Genomic DNA, 19,617 nt, shown 5'->3' on the forward strand with positions numbered 1-19,617 from the left:
CAGCATTCCCTCTACCAATCACCACTCACCATACAGAAAGCGGTAAAGTCCACCTTCATATAACGCGTGCCACATCGATCCCGGAGTTTCGCGGAGTTTCGTATTTTTCGACTTTTTTGTTCACCAAAAATCGCTAACCTCCGCTTTTCCCACCACACTCACCACACACCACTCAGAGTCGCACCATACTGCTCACTCACCATACTCTGTTGTACTGTGCGATTTTAAAATTGATTCAAGTTTACACCACTACACCGTCTTCATCCATCAACATCGACAAAATCGGCAACAATGTGAGTATAGTCAACATCGAAGGTGTATCAGACGAGGATAAGAATGGATGGAAAGGATGGAATGCTGATGTATCGTTTGCTTTTGCTTTTGGTTGGATAATTCATAGGGTCAACATGTAAGTTTCGATATCACTTAAGTGTTATGTCACGATCGTGATAAGGTGCTGATGAAATGTTTTTTGCAGTCCTAAGTACGTATTGTCCGCTTCTTCATAGCTCCGATCGGCGGTGCAAGACAGACAGAGTTGTTGTATGGATGGAGGATGTATAATCAAATTAGGACGATGGATGGAGAATATCCTAGAGAGAGAGAGACGATCTGGTATAAAGGTGTATGGAAATGCTGACCGTTGAATGTTCAACCCGTCAACAGGACTCGTCGAACCTGTAAGTAGACCTTATCACATGCTTGTCATGTAGTCCTATACTGATCACTACCATGTTGTAGACTGCAAGGGTAAAACCTGCAAGAAGCACACCCCTCACAAGGTGACCCAATACAAGAAGGGTAAAGATTCTCTTGCTGCCCAAGGAAAGCGACGATACGACCGTGAGTGATAGTTTCCATCATCTAAAGGGAAAGAGATCTGGGAGTAGATGGATAGCGAATGGTCGTTATGTGGCCTACCACTGAATCTTTGTATCTCTCGTATCGAGGAAATCTACTGACCTTCTGCTACATTTATAGGAAAACAATCCGGTTACGGTGGTCAAACCAAGCCCGTTTTCCACAAGAAAGCCAAGACTGTGAGTGGTCATGGTCTATCTATGATTTATGATTATTACTCATCCTTCACGCTATATAGACCAAGAAAGTCGTACTCCGACTCGAATGTACCGCCTGTAAGACCAAGCACCAACTTTCTCTCAAGCGATGCAAGCACTTCGAGCTCGGTGGTGACAAGAAACAAAGAGGTGCCGCCATCTCTTTCTAAGCTTCTTCCATCTTCCATACTATTTTTTTTTCATCTTTCAACAGAATATCAATACCTTGGTCTGTTGGAATTGGATTAAAATGAATAGATATGAGGTGAAATAGCTTAGGGATGTTGATGATGTATGATTATGGCCCGAACACTTGCCGGTACGATCTTGAATATATCGGATCGATCGAAGCTCAGAGACCACATGCTTGTGGGTAGGTACTGACACGATATACAGTGGCATAACTTATCACCGATCCATATTTACTAGACCAACGTGGCTGGCATACACCCTCTTCACAATTCAACAGAACATACCATCGAGCTGGCATCCCTTTCCATCTCTGCATAAGCTTGAATCGGATCTGACTTGACCCATAACATATAAGTACATTGAATCATTTTGCTCATACAGACTCCGCGTCAGCCAGAGAAGGATCATGTGCGAAGCCAAACTTCAATCCTCTAGGACCACTATGCGAGGGCAATGTAGTGGCTACAGTACGCAAATCTCTTCGCGTTAGCTGAAAACCCGTTTATCGTATCAATTCTATTGGATATAATTGTACCGTACTTACGGGGATGTGGGAATTCTTCAAAAGTACTCAAATCCCATCCAGTCCAAGATTTCGATTTATCAACCAATCGTGCCCATTGTGATTTGTTAGTGGGTATAGATTGATATGAACCCCATATTTCTTTCACTTTGTAATCCAACTGTGAAATGCTTTTCGATACTTCACTTTCACTCTTACCTTTCGAATTGGTTTTCTTTAGTGCATCGTTATATTTTCTTCTTTCCTCCAACCAACCATTTCTCCTCTCTTCGTCCTTCTCCAACTCATGAGCCAAACTATAAACTGATTTCCCATCTCGGTTCAATACCGACTCGTAATCTGCATATAAAGCTATTGCAAACCTATCTACCAAATCTTTCTTTTCCTGTTCACTAAGTCTGGAGGATCCATTGATAGTTAGCGAAGTCGCATTATGAACATTATTGATCAAATGGCCTTGAGCGTCTACGAATTCGTTGAATTTCAAAGTGATGAATTCTGGAAATTCAGACAAGGCATTCTGGATAGCGCTCGCACCATCTTGTAAACATCTTGATATTTCGGCAATATCTTTTGTATGTTCAGCTTGAGTTAAACATTCCGCATGATCTTTCGTAAGTCGTCCAAAGAGGTCGGAACATTTCCTACAAAATGTAGTCGAGGGTAGTTCCTTATTCATTGATAAGATATATCTTTCATACTGTGTATCACCCTTTTGGGGTGATAAGGTATGACCATCTAACGATGGGATATCGGATATAGTAATTCGAGTACACTTCCCCTCAACGTCGAGGTATTTCGGTTGGACTCTGATAGCCATCATGGATTTATCGGGATCAGGATGAACGAGAGAGAATGTTTTCTCTGAGGGCGAACAGCTGGAGAGACAGATGGTAGATTGGATTGGGTTGGTGCTCATCTTGATCCTATGCTATAGAACTTAGTACCTCGAGTTGATTTGAGATATGACAATCAGATTGTGATTTTTTTTTAACCGAGATCATTGCTTATATATATCACCAAGAACTACTGCTATAAGTGACGGAAGCTCACAGGTTGTAGCTGAGCATGTCTTATATCACTCTCCGTATCTGGGCTATGTAAAGCTTTCGCTTCGTGTATCTTAGCCTTCGATAGAGAACCACTCAAATCAAAGGACGAAATAGGATAGAAGTAAGTTTTGGCTCGGTCAGAAGACAGAAGACCTGAGATACTCCAATGGAGCATAAAGTGTGGATAAAGGTGATAGCACAGCACTGACTCCGGTATATCGTGAAAGGTACTTTACCCCTAGTATGCATCAATCTACAGTAGCTCGACTTCTTTTTTCTCGTGGAGAAAGTACGGAAGAAGCGAAGCTCTCACACAAGAAGCAGACCCTCCTGATACCTAGAAAGCAGAGTAAGGCAAGAAGGATGAATCACATAGTCGTCTCCGCCTCCGCGAGAACCAGCCAAATCAGGTGTCTGATCTAGAACAGACACGATAGTTTCAGTCAAGATCATGGGCTACCAGACCGTGCCTCATATATCCTCGAGTGGCAATGGTATGAATTAAGGTAGCCTACAGTATATCTAAAATACTTTTATAACTAGGTCTCGGTACTGTTTCCAAATGGCCTGCTGTGAGGTCAAGGTGATATTGGTGTTGCATTATCATACAGTTTTGGCATTACGGGTATACATGTTGAACTACAACATCTCAGCCGGGTATGGGTACATTAACACCCATTATTCCTGGTTGTTCATTCAATCCTTCCTCTCGAAGATTATATAACTCATGCCTTTTCAAATGATCAACCCTTCAATCAGGTCTATGAACATAAAGTTTGAATCATATCAGTTCATTATCTCGGTCATACTTCCCAAATCCTTGCACTCACCTGAGTCGCCTGAGCCGCACTGAGAGAAGTACAACTAAAGAAGGCAGGACCGTCCGTCGAGGTGGGCTGGGAAGTCCGATCGACCGTCATGCTGTATACCTCGGTGGGTGAAGCAGTCACACTAGCCGTGCACTATATCATCAATCACAAACAATGTAGATCAGCATCGTCATTTCATCTCCTATCACAAACAGGGAGAATATCCATTCCATTCCATTCAATCCCAACCTATTTCCATTCATATTATTCGACAGAACAAACCATTTCATGTTCAAGTTCAGACATCAACTCACTCTGACCGTTTCAGTAGCCTTCCCCCATTGTTCCTTTTGTTCACCGTCTCCAGGCTCATGTCTTACCACATCAAAAACCTTCTGGAAATAACCAGAGTAGAAACCAAACATCCACCAAATCGCTTTTGATCCAGACCACTGAACGGTCTTACATTCCGTATCGTTGTATAGGGTTATATCGAGGTAATTTTCGAACATCACTGATATACCCGCTGTTGGTTTGTCACCACCGCCGTTACCATCTGCTTGAGAGGTTGTTAATGAAGGTGATTGAGTGGTGCCAGTGCTTGAAGATTCAGTACTGGAAGATTCTGAGATACCACTTGAGGTAGGAGTGTTACTTGTAGTAGAATCAGTTGACCATGGTGTAGGATCAGTCCCATAACCATGTCCGGTACTTTCCGCGGAGGTGGTTGGAATAGAGTTCGTTGATGTGATTATGCTAGTCACAGTGACGTATGAAGTGGGAGTGACTATATCAGTTTGAGTAGATGTCGATGTTGAGAAGGACATTGGAGGAGGAGAAGATGATTCAGTGGAGATGGAAGTTGAACTGTAAGTGGTAGTAGGCTGGAGGGTACACGGAGAAGGGGATGAGCCAGATGGTGTAAGACAAGTTGCAATCAATGGTGCGCCACTCGAAGTCGAGAGTGTAGAAGTGATTGTGTGATGACAGTTACATGAAGATGAGGATGTGAGAGGAGAATATCCTTGAGACGTATAATAACTTGTGTAAAGTTGAGAAGTAGAAGATGATTGAGGAAAATACGACCCACCATCATCTTCATTAGGTAATGAATATCCCGTAGGGATCACACTGCCCTTGACTAGGCAGAAGAGTAAAGGGAAGAGGGTAATTTGAGGGGTCATCATGTTGGCTTCTTGATAAAGTGGTATTGTCTGTTAAGCTTTTATATCTTGTGACTATCTACAAAATTTAGTCTTTCTGATTATGGTCGTTATTGTGATTGAACCAAGCGGTATAAATCCTGATACAAGTCGGTTAATACGTGTGATACTATTTTTTGTGAAAGAGCGTGGTGAAGTTCGTTATTCTGTACTTTATTTGACAATTTCAATTACCTTTACTTAGGTCTTTCTTCTTCGTATTATTAAGTGATGAGATTATATACCTTTTTTAGGTCTTTTCAAGAGAAAAAAGGGGAACAGTGGATTTGTTAGCGACGTTGCATAGTAACAAGTATATATATTGGGCTTGAGAAATGCCTGGAATTTAACGATCAACCAAAAAACCGTTGGCATGTTCCATGTGTCAAAAGAAACTTGATACCATTGAAAGGAGGTACTAACTGCATTCCTTTAATGTGGAAATCGTACCAAAGGAGGACTAGTATTTGTTACTTGTCTGAAGTCCGGTCAGGGAGGCAAGAGGGCATGTTGTACGTGAAACTGATAAAAGAAGAACCACTCGAGCGTTTCACCCGTCAGGTGTTGGATACGATTATGCCGAGCTACGGGCTCTGGTAAATTCAACGTAACGATGAAGCGTAGCGAATGCGTTGGACCTGAAGCGACTTTTCAAGGCATTGTGCATCATCGAATCGTGAATTTTCATGTTATCTATTATGAGTAAATCAATGACTATATTCAGCAAGGGACATCAGCGTGGTGTACAGTAATAAATGCGAGTTGCGAAGATCAGCCAGACCTACCTGCTAATCTGAACTATTCTTTGTCTCCTTGCCACAGCTATACTTCATCACGTAAATTTGACCATCTTTTCGAGGTTCCCAATCTCTTCCTCATCGTTCAATACATGTACAAGTCTCACTTCTACTTCCTGTCCTTTTCTTCCAAACCCATACCTTTTAATCTCAAACTCCGTCCGAAACCTATCTTCTTCCCCATCTTCCCTCATCTCATACTCCTCTTCATGATAATCCTCCAACCTGGTCTTCAACCTCATCTTCCTACTTTCCTTTAAAACCTCCATCGCCCCTTCCACCTTCAGACAATCTATCTTGTCCAGATCTTCCCTGGTCGCATAATGTATTTCATACTTTTTAAGCGGTTCATATTCTACACCGCATCCTCCAGGTCCAGTACACGGTAACATCTCCATCCCTACTACATTCACGACGACCCGTTCGAGAGGGAAATACCACCAAATATCATCTAGCAGATTAAACATCCCATATTGGATAGAGACGATTTCCTTGGGAATATCCCCATGAGCTACAATCCCAAATCCTGCAGTCTCAAGTAATTTCTCATCGGCATCCTCAAGGAATCTTTGAATGGTAGGATGACTAGACCATATAGGTGAATTGAAAGTGATAGTACTAGGTTTTAAACCAGTGACGAGGGGCCAAAGGATTTCGTGATATTTCGATGACCCGCTTTGAGTCTGAAGGGAAATTTCGTATATACATTCTGAGGTGAACTCTAGTAATTGTAAATCTGGGAATATCTGACACTGTGGGTTATCCGATCGAGCAACTTCGTCAGGATGTTGATATATCGATAAGGCTTTCGATAATGTTTCGAGAGATGATATGTCATGTATATTGAGGGAGGTGGTATGCGAGAGCAAACGTAATTTACGTTGTTCAATATCGGTATCAAAATTTGATGATAAGATGTCTATATCGTGGCTGTTGGTCAGTTGAGTGAGAACCGACGAGCGATCTTCTCTTTCTGGAACATGAACGTTGTCATCTTCTGAAGCAGGGAGTCGCAGTCCTTCGAATATACCGTCTGTTTTCTGATAAGATAAGTCTAGATGATTGTATAGGATCGGAATGAATTTGCGGTAGAGTGACTTGGAGGTTCTGCATAGTACGTTGAGGAGGGATATGGGAGGAGAGGGGTCGGATTGGATGAGGGTGAGGATATGTTGGAGGATGTCGTCTGGAAGGGATGGTGGGAGTGTGGTCATTGTCCTTGTCAGTGATTGGGCAAGTGATCATGCATGTAAGTCACTGTATGGTCAGTACATATATGTATATGTTGTTCACTCAAACTCAGTCGCATCAGTCCAGTCGAGTCCAGTCAACTGGCGAGAGGACGCACGGATCATTTATTTAGCTTAGGTTATATCGCTTATCTCGGCTAACTGACACCATCAACCAATTGCTCATCATCAGACTGGGAAGGGATGGCATCTCAAAGATGAGTCAGTTCAGTCAGCGCTAACGATAGGAAAAAAAGGTCGTATATTGTATTTACGATATGAGCCGATTTGACTCATTGACCGTGTCGTTGCTACTGTTATGTCAGGTCGTTGTCGATAGTAGACGGGATACACACTAAGAGTGATTAACTCAATGTTTTACATGTATATGCTGTATAAGTACAACCTGATTTTATCTATACACTACCATTCGACACCAAACACAACGTCCGTACTGAATTATCTGCCATAATAACTCAGATAAGTCGCCCACAAATCCCCCAGACTCATCCCCGTCAATTCGTTCCACCAGATATCATCCCATTTCTCATATTTCAATCTCATATCGATCAATTTGATCAAATCAGGATATGGCCCTGGTCTATGTGTCTTCTTCTCATTATCCCTGCTAGTCTCTTGGGGTATATCGCTGGGATGGGACAGATTAGGGTACTGAGTAGGTAATGCCTTTCCCGTCGTAATCGTAGTTGTAGTCGTAGTCGTGGATGTAGGGGTTGATAAAGCATGTTGAGCAGGTATCCGACTCCCAAGTAATGATATCTCATCTTGTTCTTGAGATTGATCGCCGGTCAACCATTCCAAGAATCTCGCACCTATATCATAACCTTCTTCCCAACCTTTATCCTTCTTGCCCGACCCACTTTTCCTCCAATGTAATGGACCGAGATGGGCTAGGAGTCGGATATAATCCGCTATAGATTCTATTAACCATCCTGGACAGGTGGAATGACCATCATGTTGGATGGTATGGACGAGTTCGTGTAGTACTATCGTATAGACGTGATACAGGTATTAGCCACTTGTAAGGTAGTTGAAGAGAGCGTATTGATGATTATCGACGTTTGAATTGACTCGATTTATCGTATATCAAGGAAATAGTGAGATAAGAGGAAGATTATGATTATACTCACAAACACCTTTAAACTCCTTGATAGCTCCATCGATCCCCTTCTCCCCTCTCTCAACCTGGTTCATAATCCCCTCTATCCATCTTAGACTAACTCCGATCTTACCTCCTGAAGTAGCTGCCAAACCATCTCTATCTTCTAATTCCAATTGTATTAACTGATGTCTCCAATCTATCCCGCCCCCACGCCCGTCATCTAAATTCAAATGACGATGTATAAAAGTTGATGAATGATATAGGAAACCTATCGGATCAGGTATACATTGTAGAAAGAACGCGGTAGGCTTGGAAGTATCGGTAGGAGGGTGGGTAAGAGAGAATATCAAGTTGTGAGGTGGAATGACGTGTGGTGTACCTGGTGGAGGAGGGATTGGACGAAGGGGCGCGAAGGGAGAGGAGGAGGGAGAAGAGAAGTAGTACGTCGTTATCGGTGTAGAAGGGGGATGTTTGGGCTTTGAACTTGGACGTAGGAATGATGGGATGGTGGGCATGTCGAGTGGTTTCGGTTGAGATTGAAAGTAGTCAGACTGTGATGCCTTGCTCTATAAGTCCTTAGGCGATGATGGTGTGGGTTGGGCTTGGCAATCTACGAATAGCGTGTAAGTTACTGATCTACAGGGTGAGTGATGGATGTTGATCCAGCCTGGTTGCATTTAGATTGAGAGTGATATTAATCGGTAATTGTCCATTAGTTCAGTTCATCGGCAATTGACCATCACTACTCACGACATCCAGGCTTGCAGCTCAACTCTCAACATCGCTTAGCATGAGTTTATCACGCATGGACCTCCTCGTGTCCCATTCAGCCCCGGCTTGACTTGTACATCGGTAACGACGGAGCACCGTACCTGAGCGTGCTCAGCACAAATCGATCTGCTGAATCCGGATTGATTCGACGGGAACGTGGTTTGGATGACACGCCACCACGTCATATCACCACTGTATTACCCTGAGTGAGAAGTGAGAAGAGAAGTGAGAATTCCAACCACGACTTGACTGTCAGCAACAGCAACAGCGACAGCATCCTTTTCACTTGTCAAGAGTCGGAACTCAATCTCACTTTTATCTACTCTTATATCGCTGAATACGAGATACACCTGTTGCTTCTCATCAGATCTTCATTCTCGGTATCACTTGGCCCATCTTCACCACCGTCTCTACTCTACCCAAGTCACCAGAAAACCTAAAACTGTATCCTATTCATTCCTTATTTACACCATTAATACGACAATCTGTGTCCTCTCATACTTCCTTTGACACTGTATCTACCTGTATACATATACCATTCACACTTCCTTATATTCAGCAGTGCTACATCAACCAATCAGTACGAACGATAATTTAACAAAATGGTATCACTCAAACCTACCTCGATTCAAATCCCATTGACAAACGGTACCACTGGTACCACTGGAGTGAAAACACCTAAAACACCTCAAGATGAAGCTATAGCATTCTTCAGTGGGGAAAGTGATGGAAGACCAGTACAGGTATGGGAGTTGGCGTTGGAAGATGATGGAGGGCCGGGAGAGGGTAAAGATGTGAGTTTACTCCTTCACGGCAGCGAAGGGGTTTACCTTTACTACGGCAGTTCGGGGTGGGATGGGGGCGGTTATCATATAAAGGGTGGGAGAGTGGGACATATTTATGATACTGACTCCTTCATCTCTCTCCCTCCCACAGTACATCCGTCTACCTCCCCCGACCCGACCTTACGTCCTTCGCTTCTCGATCAGACCAGGTACCAATGTCACTCGAAATGGTGTATTGAAGTCTGATTTCCCCATGGACGGAGGGGAGTTCAAGAGAGGGGATTGGAGAGAGAGGAGATTACCTACCGATCTGAGCAAGTGAGTCGAGCGGTACCAGTTATCCGCACATTTAGTAGTCTATCGTGACATCACACACCTCATCTCACAAAACGTACTTCTATGATTATTTTATATCTCTTCAGCGAACGTCGTGCTAATCCCTAGCTCTCCATCCAGACCAGTCCAGATCGACCTCCCAATCTCAGCACCCGGTGCCTTTTGCTACTACATCGAATACGATGGCCCCACCCCTTCCTCACCTAGAGTAACAGGTCGAAAAGGTTATTTCAACGTCGATCCAATAATCTCTTTACCTGAAAGAACACCATTCTTCACTTCGGAATCCGTCCAAAATCCACTAAAAGATACAAGTGCGGGCGTGGTATTGCCTAAATCGACGAACGTTTCATTGGATGGTCTGATCATTTTGTCAGTATTGGCCAAATGGATGGGAAAGAGTAACGAGTGGGAAAAACATTTCGAAGAAGCTTCGAGAAGAGGTTATAACATGTTACATTGGGCGCCATTGCAACAACGTGGTTATTCAGGTTCACCCTATTCGATCAAAGATCAATTATCTTACGACCAAGCTATATTGGTCAACAAAGATGTCAAAGATGGTGGTGTGGCCGAGATTGAAAAAGTCGTTAAGATGGCTAAAGAGAAATACGGACTTGGAAGTGTCACTGATGTGGTATTGAATCATATGGCTTATGATAGTCCATGGTTGGAGGAGCATCCTGAAGCTGGTGAGTGGCATCCCTGCCAAGCTGTGTTTCTGCTTTTAGTTGTCTCAATGTGTTCCTCTTCATCCACGCATGTCAACCGAAATATCATGCTATTATCCCTTCCCTCAGAATGTCTAAACCTATAAAGCATCGCTGACACGCTCCTCTCCCAGGTTACTCACCTCACAACACCCCTCATCTCGCCCCAGCTGTCGAATTGGAAGATGCCATTCTCACCTTATCTTCCAAACTCGCTTCTTTGGGACTACCTACCACCCTCCACTCAGAAGGTGACCTCCAGCAATTGATCCCCGCAATCCGAAATGCTATCGATGAAGTTCGATTATGGGAGTACTACGTATTCGACGTTCGAAGCTCTGTGTCTGAAGTAGGATCGTCTCTGCTTCAAAATAACCCTGCTCCTAAACCATTCGAAGGTAACCTGTCAGGTAATCAATCACCCTCGCAATTAGCCGAAGTACTCAAACACCAATCGTCAGAATTGATCGATGGGTACAAGGCTTACTCCGCGAGATATTGCTCGAGGGTCAAACCTGAGATCGCTGCTGGTTTCATCCAGAAAGCGTTCCCCAATGAATCACCCGAGAATCAAGTCAAGAAGTGGGGAGAGGTATTGGACGTTTTGAATGTCGATTTGTATGCTGAGTGCAATGATGATGTCGATGCGGCTGTTGAAGGAATAGTAGGAAGGTTGAGATTTACGAGATTGGAAGATGGTGGACCTAAGTTGGGTGAGATCAATCAGGAGTGAGTTGACACTGGACTGGATTCTCACAGCATATCTGTGACTTTAGCTTGCCGATGATACACCTCAATTCGTTGTGTGATGCTTCTGCATCGGACCTAGCTGACCCTGTTTGTTTGTCCCAGGCGACCACTTGTCGAGAAGTACTTCACCCGTCTCCCATTCAACTCCACCACATCTAAACACCCCAAAGCCTCTCTCGCATTAGCCAACAACGGATGGATGTGGGGTGCAGACCCGCTCAAAAACTTTGCCGAGTATCCCTCAAAAGCATACATCCGAAGACAGGTGATTGTATGGGACGATTGCGTCAAACTTCGATATGGTACCAGTCGAGAGGATAACCCATGGTTATGGGACCACATGATCAAATATACCGAATCACTCGCTTCGACTTTTGATGGATTCAGATTAGATAACTGTCATTCCACGCCTTTAGAATTGGGTGTGACTGTTATTGATGCTGGACGAAGAGTCAATCCTAATTTGTATATCATGGCGGAACTTTTCACGGGAAGTCAAGAGATGGATTTGAAGTTTGTTAGAGAACTTGGTATTAACAGTTTGGTCAGAGAGGCTTATAATGGTCATGATGTCAAGAACTTTGCTGATCTGTGAGTGCTCATCAATATTTGAGTCTTATGTTCAGCTGACACTCTAACCCCTTCAGACTATGGAGATTTGGTCTTGGCAAACCCGTTGGTGAGTCAACACTACGGAAATTATCTGAAATCTTGTCCTTACGCTGACGTCTACAATTCACAGGCTCAATGGACGCAGCATGTCTCTCATCATCCGACCAACTCTCCCCACCATTCGGTAAAGGCCCCAGTCGACCATGCATCGTTACTCCCTTACAAGGTTCAGTACCTCATGCGGTCTTCTACGACTTGACTCACGATAATCAATCCCCATTCGATAAACGTACTGCTGAAGATGCTTTATCCACCGGTGCACTTGTGACTTTCTCCAGAGCGGCTCTGGGATCGAATAAAGGTTTCGATGACTTGTACCCCAAATTACTGGACTTGGTTACCGATAACAGATTGTATGAGGTGTCTGATCCTACCAAGGAGAATGGTATTGGAAAGGTCAAGAGGGTTCTGAACCACTTACATATCCAGATGATGGAAGAGGGATACACCGAGGGACACGTACACGAGGAAGGACAGGTGTGTTTGCAGCAGAGCGTCATTATGGGTGATTATGACTTAATCGAGCTGATTCTCAATCGTCTTACAGTACATCATGATCCATCGAGTGCACCCCATCACCCACAAGGGGTACATGCTCATTGCTCATTGCGCATTCAAAGGGTTCCAAGGAAGAGGATGGAGTGAGTGGTCACCAAGTAAACTTTATCTCGCAAATACTGACATCGACATGTAGTCAAACCTATCAAACTCTCTCGAACCAACATTTCATACCTTTTCGGCGCATCCGTCTCTACCGATTTCTCTCAATGGAAATCTGACCCCAAGACCCACAAAGGTATTCCATCGAAGCTCGAAGAGATCCCTCAACCTAACATCGTTCAAGGACACGATAACGATGGACTTTACAGTGAGATCAGCATTCCTGAAAGATTTGATCCAGGTAGTATCATGGTATTCTCCACTTCTATGGATGTGAGTCGCCCTTAAATCTCAGCCGAATCACTGAAAGCCATCTAACTATCTAATCGACTATCATAGGAGATCTACCCGGATCTCGATGCCAAGATCCAATCGGGAGCGTACGAAGCTTTCTCTGAACTTGACCTTGTCGACTTGAACACCATCCTCCACCGAGCGGACGGTGAAGAAAGAGATGCCACTGGTGGTGATGGTGTGTACACCATACCCAATTATGGTACGCTTGTATACTGTGGTTTGGAAGGATGGATGCACCCCTTGAGAGAGATTATGAAGAATAACGATTTGGGTCATCCCCTCTGTGCGCATTTGAGGGACGGTACATGGGCGTTGGACTATGTCGTGAACCGATTACAGAAGTGAGTGTTGTTCTGTATTATCCGCTCTCATAGACTGGACGATGACTAATGATATTGGCAATAGACAAATTGGCGATCTACCCAGACTTTCCAAACCTTTACAATGGTTGACTGAGCGATTCGACCTGATCAAATCGACCTGTCCAGCATTCATGCGACCTAAATATTTCGCTTTGGTGATATACGAAGCGTACAAAGCTGCCAGACGAGCCGTTGTGGAACAATCATCCGAATTTATCTCCTCTGGACATTCGTTCACCCACGATCTGGCACTTTGTTCGGTACAGATGTACGGCTTGGTGAAATCAGCTAGTATCAATCCTGCTAAACCTGTTGCATCACTTGCTGCCGGTTTACCGCACTTCGCTGCTGGATGGGCTAGATGTTGGGGTAGAGATGTCGTGAGTTTACGTTTTTTGATAATGTGAAGCAACATTCATCTGTAAGTATGTCCTTGCTGATTGTTTGTGCTTTACGATATGATTCTAGTTCATCTCCCTCAGAGGTCTGTTCCTGACCACTGGAAATTTCCCTGCTGCCCGAGACCACATTCTGTCATTCGGTAGTACCCTCAAACACGGATTGATCCCCAACTTACTTGATTCTACGAGAAACCCTAGGTATAATTGTCGAGATGGACCATGTGAGTTTTGCCATCAGCACCCTTTTCACACTGTGTATCAGATACTGATGAGGATAACGATAGGGTGGTTCTGCCAAAATATTCAGGATTACACTAAGATGTGTCCCAACGGTCTTGCACTCCTTAACGATAAGGTTAAAAGACGTTTCCCGGCCGATGATACTTGGGTAGAATGGGATCATCCACGAGCATTCGAATATGAGAGTTCGGTGGAGGATTTGGTACAGGAGATTCTACAGAGACATGCTGAAGGAATTGAGTTCAGGGAGTATAATGTGAGTGTCACATTCTTCATCGTTCACCCCTTCTATGCAATCGCTTTTCCTATTTCTGTTCGATTTTGTTGATGTATGCGATGTGTCGCAGGCCGGTCCCAATCTCGATATGGACATGAGGGATGAAGGGTTCAACCAGAAGATCTGGGTAGATTGGGATACTGGTATAATCTTTGGTGGTAACCGATACAACTGCGGGTGAGTGAGCTCGAGTGTCCAACATAATCTGGGGCTTGTATGGCTTATGTGTGAATTTACCTGCAGTACCTGGATGGACAAGATGGGTTCATCTGATAAAGCTGGGAACAAAGGATTACCTGCCACTCCAAGAGATGGCGCGCCAGTGGAAATCACCGGCTTACTAAAGAGTACCTTGACTTGGGTTGATGGATTGGCTAAAGCTGGAAAATGGCATTCTAAAGGTGTTCAAGCTACAAGTGCGTAGTTTTACCTTATCTGTGAACGAATCAAACATCATGACATCCATCGGGTAATATAACTAATTAATCTCAATTCAACCTTCTATAGTCAAAGGAGAAAAACGATTGGTCACTTACAAACAATGGGCGGATCTTATACAGAAATCATTCGAGAAATGCTATTACGTCCCAGCCGACCCATCTGAAGATGCCAATTACGATATCAACCCCGGTATGGTGAATCGAAGAGGTATCTACAAGGATGTATATGGCACGCCAAAAGATAGAGAATGGAGTGATTATCAAGTGCGTTCTCTTTTTTTCTCTCGCATACCACTTTGGCCAGGTATTAATGTTTGATTCTGGGTGTGTAGCTCCGATGTAATTACACTCTACCTATGATCGTCGCACCGGAACTTTTCACACCTGAAAAAGCCATTGGGGCCCTCCAGATCGCCGATGCGGTGCTGAGAGGTCCATTAGGATTCAAGACTCTCGATCCGTCAGATTCTCAGTACAGGGGTGATTATGATAACTCGAATGATAGTCATGATCAAGCGGTTGCTAAAGGATGGAACGTGAGTTCGGCGTATACTGGCTCTGAGAAATGCATCAACAGTCAGGCTGACGTGTGCATGGTTCATTCCAGTACCACCAAGGTCCAGAATGGGGTTTCCCAACTGGATGGTTCTTGATGGCTTATCTCAAGTTTGATAGAATAGCTGGTGAAGGTAAAAAAGTGAGTTGGACCGTCCCAATCCTGTCTTTCCAGCTCAAATCTCAAACAATAAACTGATGATACCTTTTCCTTGTGTAGGACCCAACCCGAACAATGCATTATATCTCTAATAATCTCCAGAAACACGCTCATCATATTGATCATGATCCTTGGAGAGGTCTTCCAGAATTGACCAACAGTAGTGAGTAGATGCTCCACATTGACATCCACTCTTGCTACGAGGGAACGGTGCTGATTTTGCTTTTTCGTCCCTTAGACGGTGCGTACTGTTACGATTCATGTAACACTCAGGCTTGGAGTGCTAGTACAATTCTGGATGTATTGGAGGAAATGCACAAAATTGGTAAACAATAGAGTGGATAGAGGAATTACTTGTAGACGAGTAGGAGCAGGTGAAGAAATGTGGTTATGCCTAAAAATAAGTTTGTCTCCATCTGTCATATACATTGTGTCATCAATAAAGTAGAATAAATTCCCTGCTATGTTATATATCTTTTGCATCGCTATCTACCACAATCAGACATCGCCATAACGAAAGCAAATCCGTTGCATCAATCGGGATCGCCCTATTTACCCATGTAATCGTATCTGTTTAACCGCTTTTATTAGGTAAGACCTTTTTCCATAAAGGTACTTTGTTCTGTTTCGCTTCTAATTTATATTTCACTTCTTCCTCTAATTCACTCTCCTCCAATTCACCTGAAGCGTACCATACGATAGTAGCTATACCTAACAGGACAGTAATTATACATCCTGCCAAAGCCCCGATAGCTTTGGATGTCCATCCCTATACCCAGTGCCCCGAAACCATCAGCATCACTGGCCACTTGAAAGACAGATAATACAAGATAAGACGGTAAACAAAGTTGGACTCACCATCTTGAGTGGGAAAGGACCATATGGTTGACCCTTAAAGTCTGTCGTAGAGAATTTACCAACGATGTTACCGCTCGTAGGGGTCTTCCAGTAATTACATTGATCGACAACTTGTTGAGGGACTGAATTGTCGGTGGTGTTGGTAGCTTGGAATGCATCTACGGCTTCTAGGAAGATCGCTGCGAGACCTGAAGAGAGATGCCAATCGATCTGAAATCATTCACAAACATAAAAAAAGTCAGCCACATTTATTGATCAAGGCATCCCCAAACTGATTGCACTCACATGGCAGTGGAACATCCATGCGCCTGGATTATCAGCCCTCCATCTGAGCGTTACACTACCCGTAGGAGGAATAACAATCGTATCCCTTCGAGCGGGGTTCTCCTGATTCTCGTTAATAGGAGGATTGACGGTAGTATCATTGGAAGTGACATCAAATGATTTATGAACTATTTGGAATTCGTGGCTAAAAGTATATCCATCCCATAAGTTTCAGACTATGTGATCAAGTTAGATGTGAGGCGTTTGAGACATACCCATGGAAGTGGAATGGATGGAAGCCCGCATCCCAATTGAACACAGTCAATTCGACAACTTGCATATGCTTATAGACAAAAGCGTTGGTCTGAGCACCGTATACTGCTGTATTGTACGCGTCGTCGCCCATGGTTAGAGCAGTGAACATCGAGGGTACCATTGGCATTTGGAAGGTGACGTTGTTGACTGTTCATCCGACTTAGTCAGTACTACCATTCTTAATTATAAGGATAGACAAATGTGAACTCACATGAAGCTCGGTTGGTACCATCATCGTAAGTCTGCGAGTATCGTCAGCGATTAGCTGAATCTACGTGTGAGCAAAAGAAGAGGTACACTCACGTCGAAATAAGCATTCAACTCAAACTTGACATCAGGCTGTAACAACTCGTTCTTGAGGATCGGTACAAGCTCGGTATCATTGAAAGTTACGATATCATCAATTCCGACTTCAACAGGATCGGCTTTAGGTGCATTGGAATCGTAAACGATCTGGATAGTATTGTTAAGTTGCAAGTCATCGGGAACAGCATCATACCTATCCCATGGCGTACACTCAATCAGCTCATTTGTTAACTCCACATTCGATGATCAGTTGAATAGCACTCACATATCGGTATCTTGCATGATCATCATAGCGTAGTTTGTTCCAGTAGTATTCAACGCTTCTACGATGATAGAGTACCTCTGAGCGACAGAGACGGTCAAAACATCTATAGGGTACGGTTCATGTTCGATACCATCCATTTCGATGATCTTCATTTGATGTTGGTCCATTCGAATCCAGAACACTAAGATCGATTGCAAAAACACGACTCAGTGTTCATTCGCCTCGAAGCGCAATGTTGGGATCCAGAGACACTCACTGCCTAGAGATCCAGTATTGACTATGTGAATCTTGTATGTTTTACCAGCTTCGAATTCAATAGTGGCATTGTCGCTTACTCCCACACCTTGCATGAGATCTTCGTTGGAGTGAATGTAACTTCCATTCTTGGCGACATAACATACAGCAGATTCTGTAAGAGGGTGGGGATATCAGCGTTGTATGAGGAATGAACGCAGACAGGACGGACTCACTCGGAACAGGTTCAGCCCCAGTCGGATTGGTCCATGTCAAGAATTCATCCTTGATCAGGTCGGGGTACTCATCGTGGTACCTGCAAGGCACCCGAGAAAGATGGATCAGCATATTTTTTAGACACTCAGACAGCAAGACGGAGATTGGTATTGCTATGCTACTTACCAATCTCCCACTACCAATGTATATTCCTCATCCCAAGTAACGTTATCCGATCTTCCTGTAGCATTCTGTGGGCTGATCACAAAAGCTACCACCCAACATCAGCCATTTTTTTATCTTGCGCAGCATTCAGTCCGGATATCCACTCACGAGCACGTAACCCATCGGTGTTCTGACCTTCATGATGTCCATGTATCCAATAAGTACCAGTCTGTCTGGAAGTATCGATCATGTAATCCATCGTATATCCGTTGGGTATAGGACACTGGGTAGTACCGACTGCTCCATCTGCCCAATTGGTTCCATTGAAGAAAAGGCCATGGGTATGCAAAGAAGTTCCAACGCTATCGTCACCTAGGCCGTTGGTAGCGTGAATGATAAGTACGTCCCCTTGAGTAGCCGTAAGCATGGGTGGGCTGTAAAACTCATCAATCAGCGAGGTGCACACTTAAAGGACTTATAACACTCACGGCCAAGAATTGTTTACTCCTATCACCCGTCTCTCTTGTAACTATCGTCCATTGAATAAAGTCAGCGTAATAGGAATGAACAGTTCCTGAGAAGTCACTCACCCCATCAGGATTGGCCTGAGCGTACGTGATGTTCCACCAATGTTCGATCGTTGCAGCTTTCGCTGTCGTCGCGGCGATCGTCACGGCTGACAGCAAACTACTTAGTCTGGTCATATTTGAAATGGAGAGTTGGTAATTATCGAATTATTGATGTGTACTACCAAACAGAATTGGATCGTGTTGAGCGAACTTGTCAAATGTTATCTGAAAGATACAACGAGCAGGTCCTACGAGCTATATCTAATGGTAGAGAAAGCAGAAAAATGGCTCTTTTTTTTTTTTTATCATGTGAAGAGCTAAACATTTCATCCGAAACGATATCATCCTACTCTGATACAACCTTTTGCGGGTCGAAGAAGGTGATGTGTGAACCGGCCGAAGTGATTTAGACTTACGGGATCAATCACAGGAGGCGTGTTCCATCTTTCAATTTTATCAGATAAACCCATGCCGTCCTATGCCTACATTTCTGTTAAGAGGACTTGCCCAGGAATGGGCGGGCCAAAAATAGAAAATTTGAATACTCATAGAGGAGCACTGGCCGAGATTCGTTATCTGATAGCTTCTAGTGGTAACATTCAGGGACGCGTTGCAACAAAGTAAAATGTACTTTTTTAGTCTGTTCTTGCGTGTTCTTCCGTCACTACTTATTACCTGAACGAGTGAGTGACCTTCTGAAGGTATTGCATCCGCAGTCCCAGTGAGTCATGTAGATCCATCGGATCTCATTCTTCATATGAAAGGTACGGACATTCGAAAATTTGATATTCGCTTCCTTCCAGACGAACGGGAAAAACCGATCTGACCTCCTCTTTAGTCTCAAAATTATCAGGTATCGGCCGCAGCTACTGTATCATGTCAAACAGAATCAGTGACTCACACATACTACAGTACTGGAGTACAACTACAACTACGAATAGAATCGGAGATCCTGCTCTCACGAACCAAATGATTTACATATTCCGGGTTGGTCCGCCGACCAAAAGAAAATTTGGCATTTCTC

At 43.8% G+C, this 19,617-nt stretch overlaps 7 protein-coding genes across 7 annotated transcripts; 2 read left to right on the plus strand and 5 right to left on the minus strand.

Annotated features, from left to right (window-relative positions):
* Positions 1 to 581: 581 nt before the first annotated feature.
* L199_007780 (60S ribosomal protein L44) lies at positions 582 to 1,228 on the plus strand (the record flags this gene model as incomplete). Its single annotated transcript, XM_064893466.1, has 4 exons — positions 582 to 623; positions 714 to 843; positions 982 to 1,040; positions 1,100 to 1,228. The coding sequence occupies 4 exons, from the start codon at positions 582 to 584 to the stop codon at positions 1,226 to 1,228; spliced, it is 360 nt and encodes a 119-aa protein (XP_064749538.1).
* Positions 1,229 to 1,623: 395 nt separating this feature from the next.
* L199_007781 (uncharacterized protein) lies at positions 1,624 to 2,692 on the minus strand (the record flags this gene model as incomplete). The annotated part of the gene is made up of 2 exons (XM_064893467.1): positions 1,624 to 1,712; positions 1,795 to 2,692. The coding sequence occupies 2 exons, from the start codon at positions 2,690 to 2,692 to the stop codon at positions 1,624 to 1,626; spliced, it is 987 nt and encodes a 328-aa protein (XP_064749539.1).
* Positions 2,693 to 3,474: 782 nt separating this feature from the next.
* On the minus strand, positions 3,475 to 4,818 carry L199_007782 (uncharacterized protein; the record flags this gene model as incomplete). The annotated part of the gene is made up of 3 exons (XM_064893468.1): positions 3,475 to 3,549; positions 3,656 to 3,787; positions 3,949 to 4,818. 3 exons carry the CDS (start codon positions 4,816 to 4,818, stop codon positions 3,475 to 3,477), a joined length of 1,077 nt encoding a protein of 358 aa, XP_064749540.1.
* Positions 4,819 to 5,668: 850 nt separating this feature from the next.
* On the minus strand, positions 5,669 to 6,847 carry L199_007783 (uncharacterized protein; the record flags this gene model as incomplete). Its single annotated transcript, XM_064893469.1, has 1 exon — positions 5,669 to 6,847. One exon carries the CDS (start codon positions 6,845 to 6,847, stop codon positions 5,669 to 5,671), a length of 1,179 nt encoding a protein of 392 aa, XP_064749541.1.
* A 474-nt stretch (positions 6,848 to 7,321) lies between these two features.
* L199_007784 (uncharacterized protein) lies at positions 7,322 to 8,500 on the minus strand (the record flags this gene model as incomplete). The annotated part of the gene is made up of 2 exons (XM_064893470.1): positions 7,322 to 7,869; positions 8,014 to 8,500. 2 exons carry the CDS (start codon positions 8,498 to 8,500, stop codon positions 7,322 to 7,324), a joined length of 1,035 nt encoding a protein of 344 aa, XP_064749542.1.
* Positions 8,501 to 9,358: 858 nt separating this feature from the next.
* On the plus strand, positions 9,359 to 15,737 carry L199_007785 (glycogen debranching enzyme; the record flags this gene model as incomplete). Its single annotated transcript, XM_064893471.1, has 20 exons — positions 9,359 to 9,550; positions 9,693 to 9,859; positions 9,998 to 10,569; positions 10,722 to 11,316; positions 11,440 to 11,928; positions 11,985 to 12,016; positions 12,080 to 12,486; positions 12,557 to 12,650; positions 12,704 to 12,942; positions 13,009 to 13,307; positions 13,372 to 13,708; positions 13,797 to 13,950; positions 14,014 to 14,225; positions 14,317 to 14,423; positions 14,490 to 14,662; positions 14,754 to 14,950; positions 15,019 to 15,222; positions 15,294 to 15,383; positions 15,462 to 15,564; positions 15,640 to 15,737. 20 exons carry the CDS (start codon positions 9,359 to 9,361, stop codon positions 15,735 to 15,737), a joined length of 4,761 nt encoding a protein of 1,586 aa, XP_064749543.1.
* Positions 15,738 to 15,975: 238 nt separating this feature from the next.
* On the minus strand, positions 15,976 to 18,728 carry L199_007786 (uncharacterized protein; the record flags this gene model as incomplete). The annotated part of the gene is made up of 13 exons (XM_064893472.1): positions 15,976 to 16,170; positions 16,260 to 16,469; positions 16,545 to 16,728; positions 16,799 to 16,985; positions 17,050 to 17,080; positions 17,142 to 17,337; positions 17,410 to 17,590; positions 17,666 to 17,818; positions 17,880 to 17,959; positions 18,046 to 18,130; positions 18,193 to 18,458; positions 18,513 to 18,553; positions 18,615 to 18,728. The coding sequence occupies 13 exons, from the start codon at positions 18,726 to 18,728 to the stop codon at positions 15,976 to 15,978; spliced, it is 1,923 nt and encodes a 640-aa protein (XP_064749544.1).
* Positions 18,729 to 19,617: the final 889 nt, after the last annotated feature.

Source organism: Kwoniella botswanensis, chromosome 2 (assembly GCF_036426115.1).
Source record: "Kwoniella botswanensis chromosome 2, complete sequence".
In the NCBI taxonomy this organism is placed as follows: domain Eukaryota; kingdom Fungi; phylum Basidiomycota; class Tremellomycetes; order Tremellales; family Cryptococcaceae; genus Kwoniella; species Kwoniella botswanensis.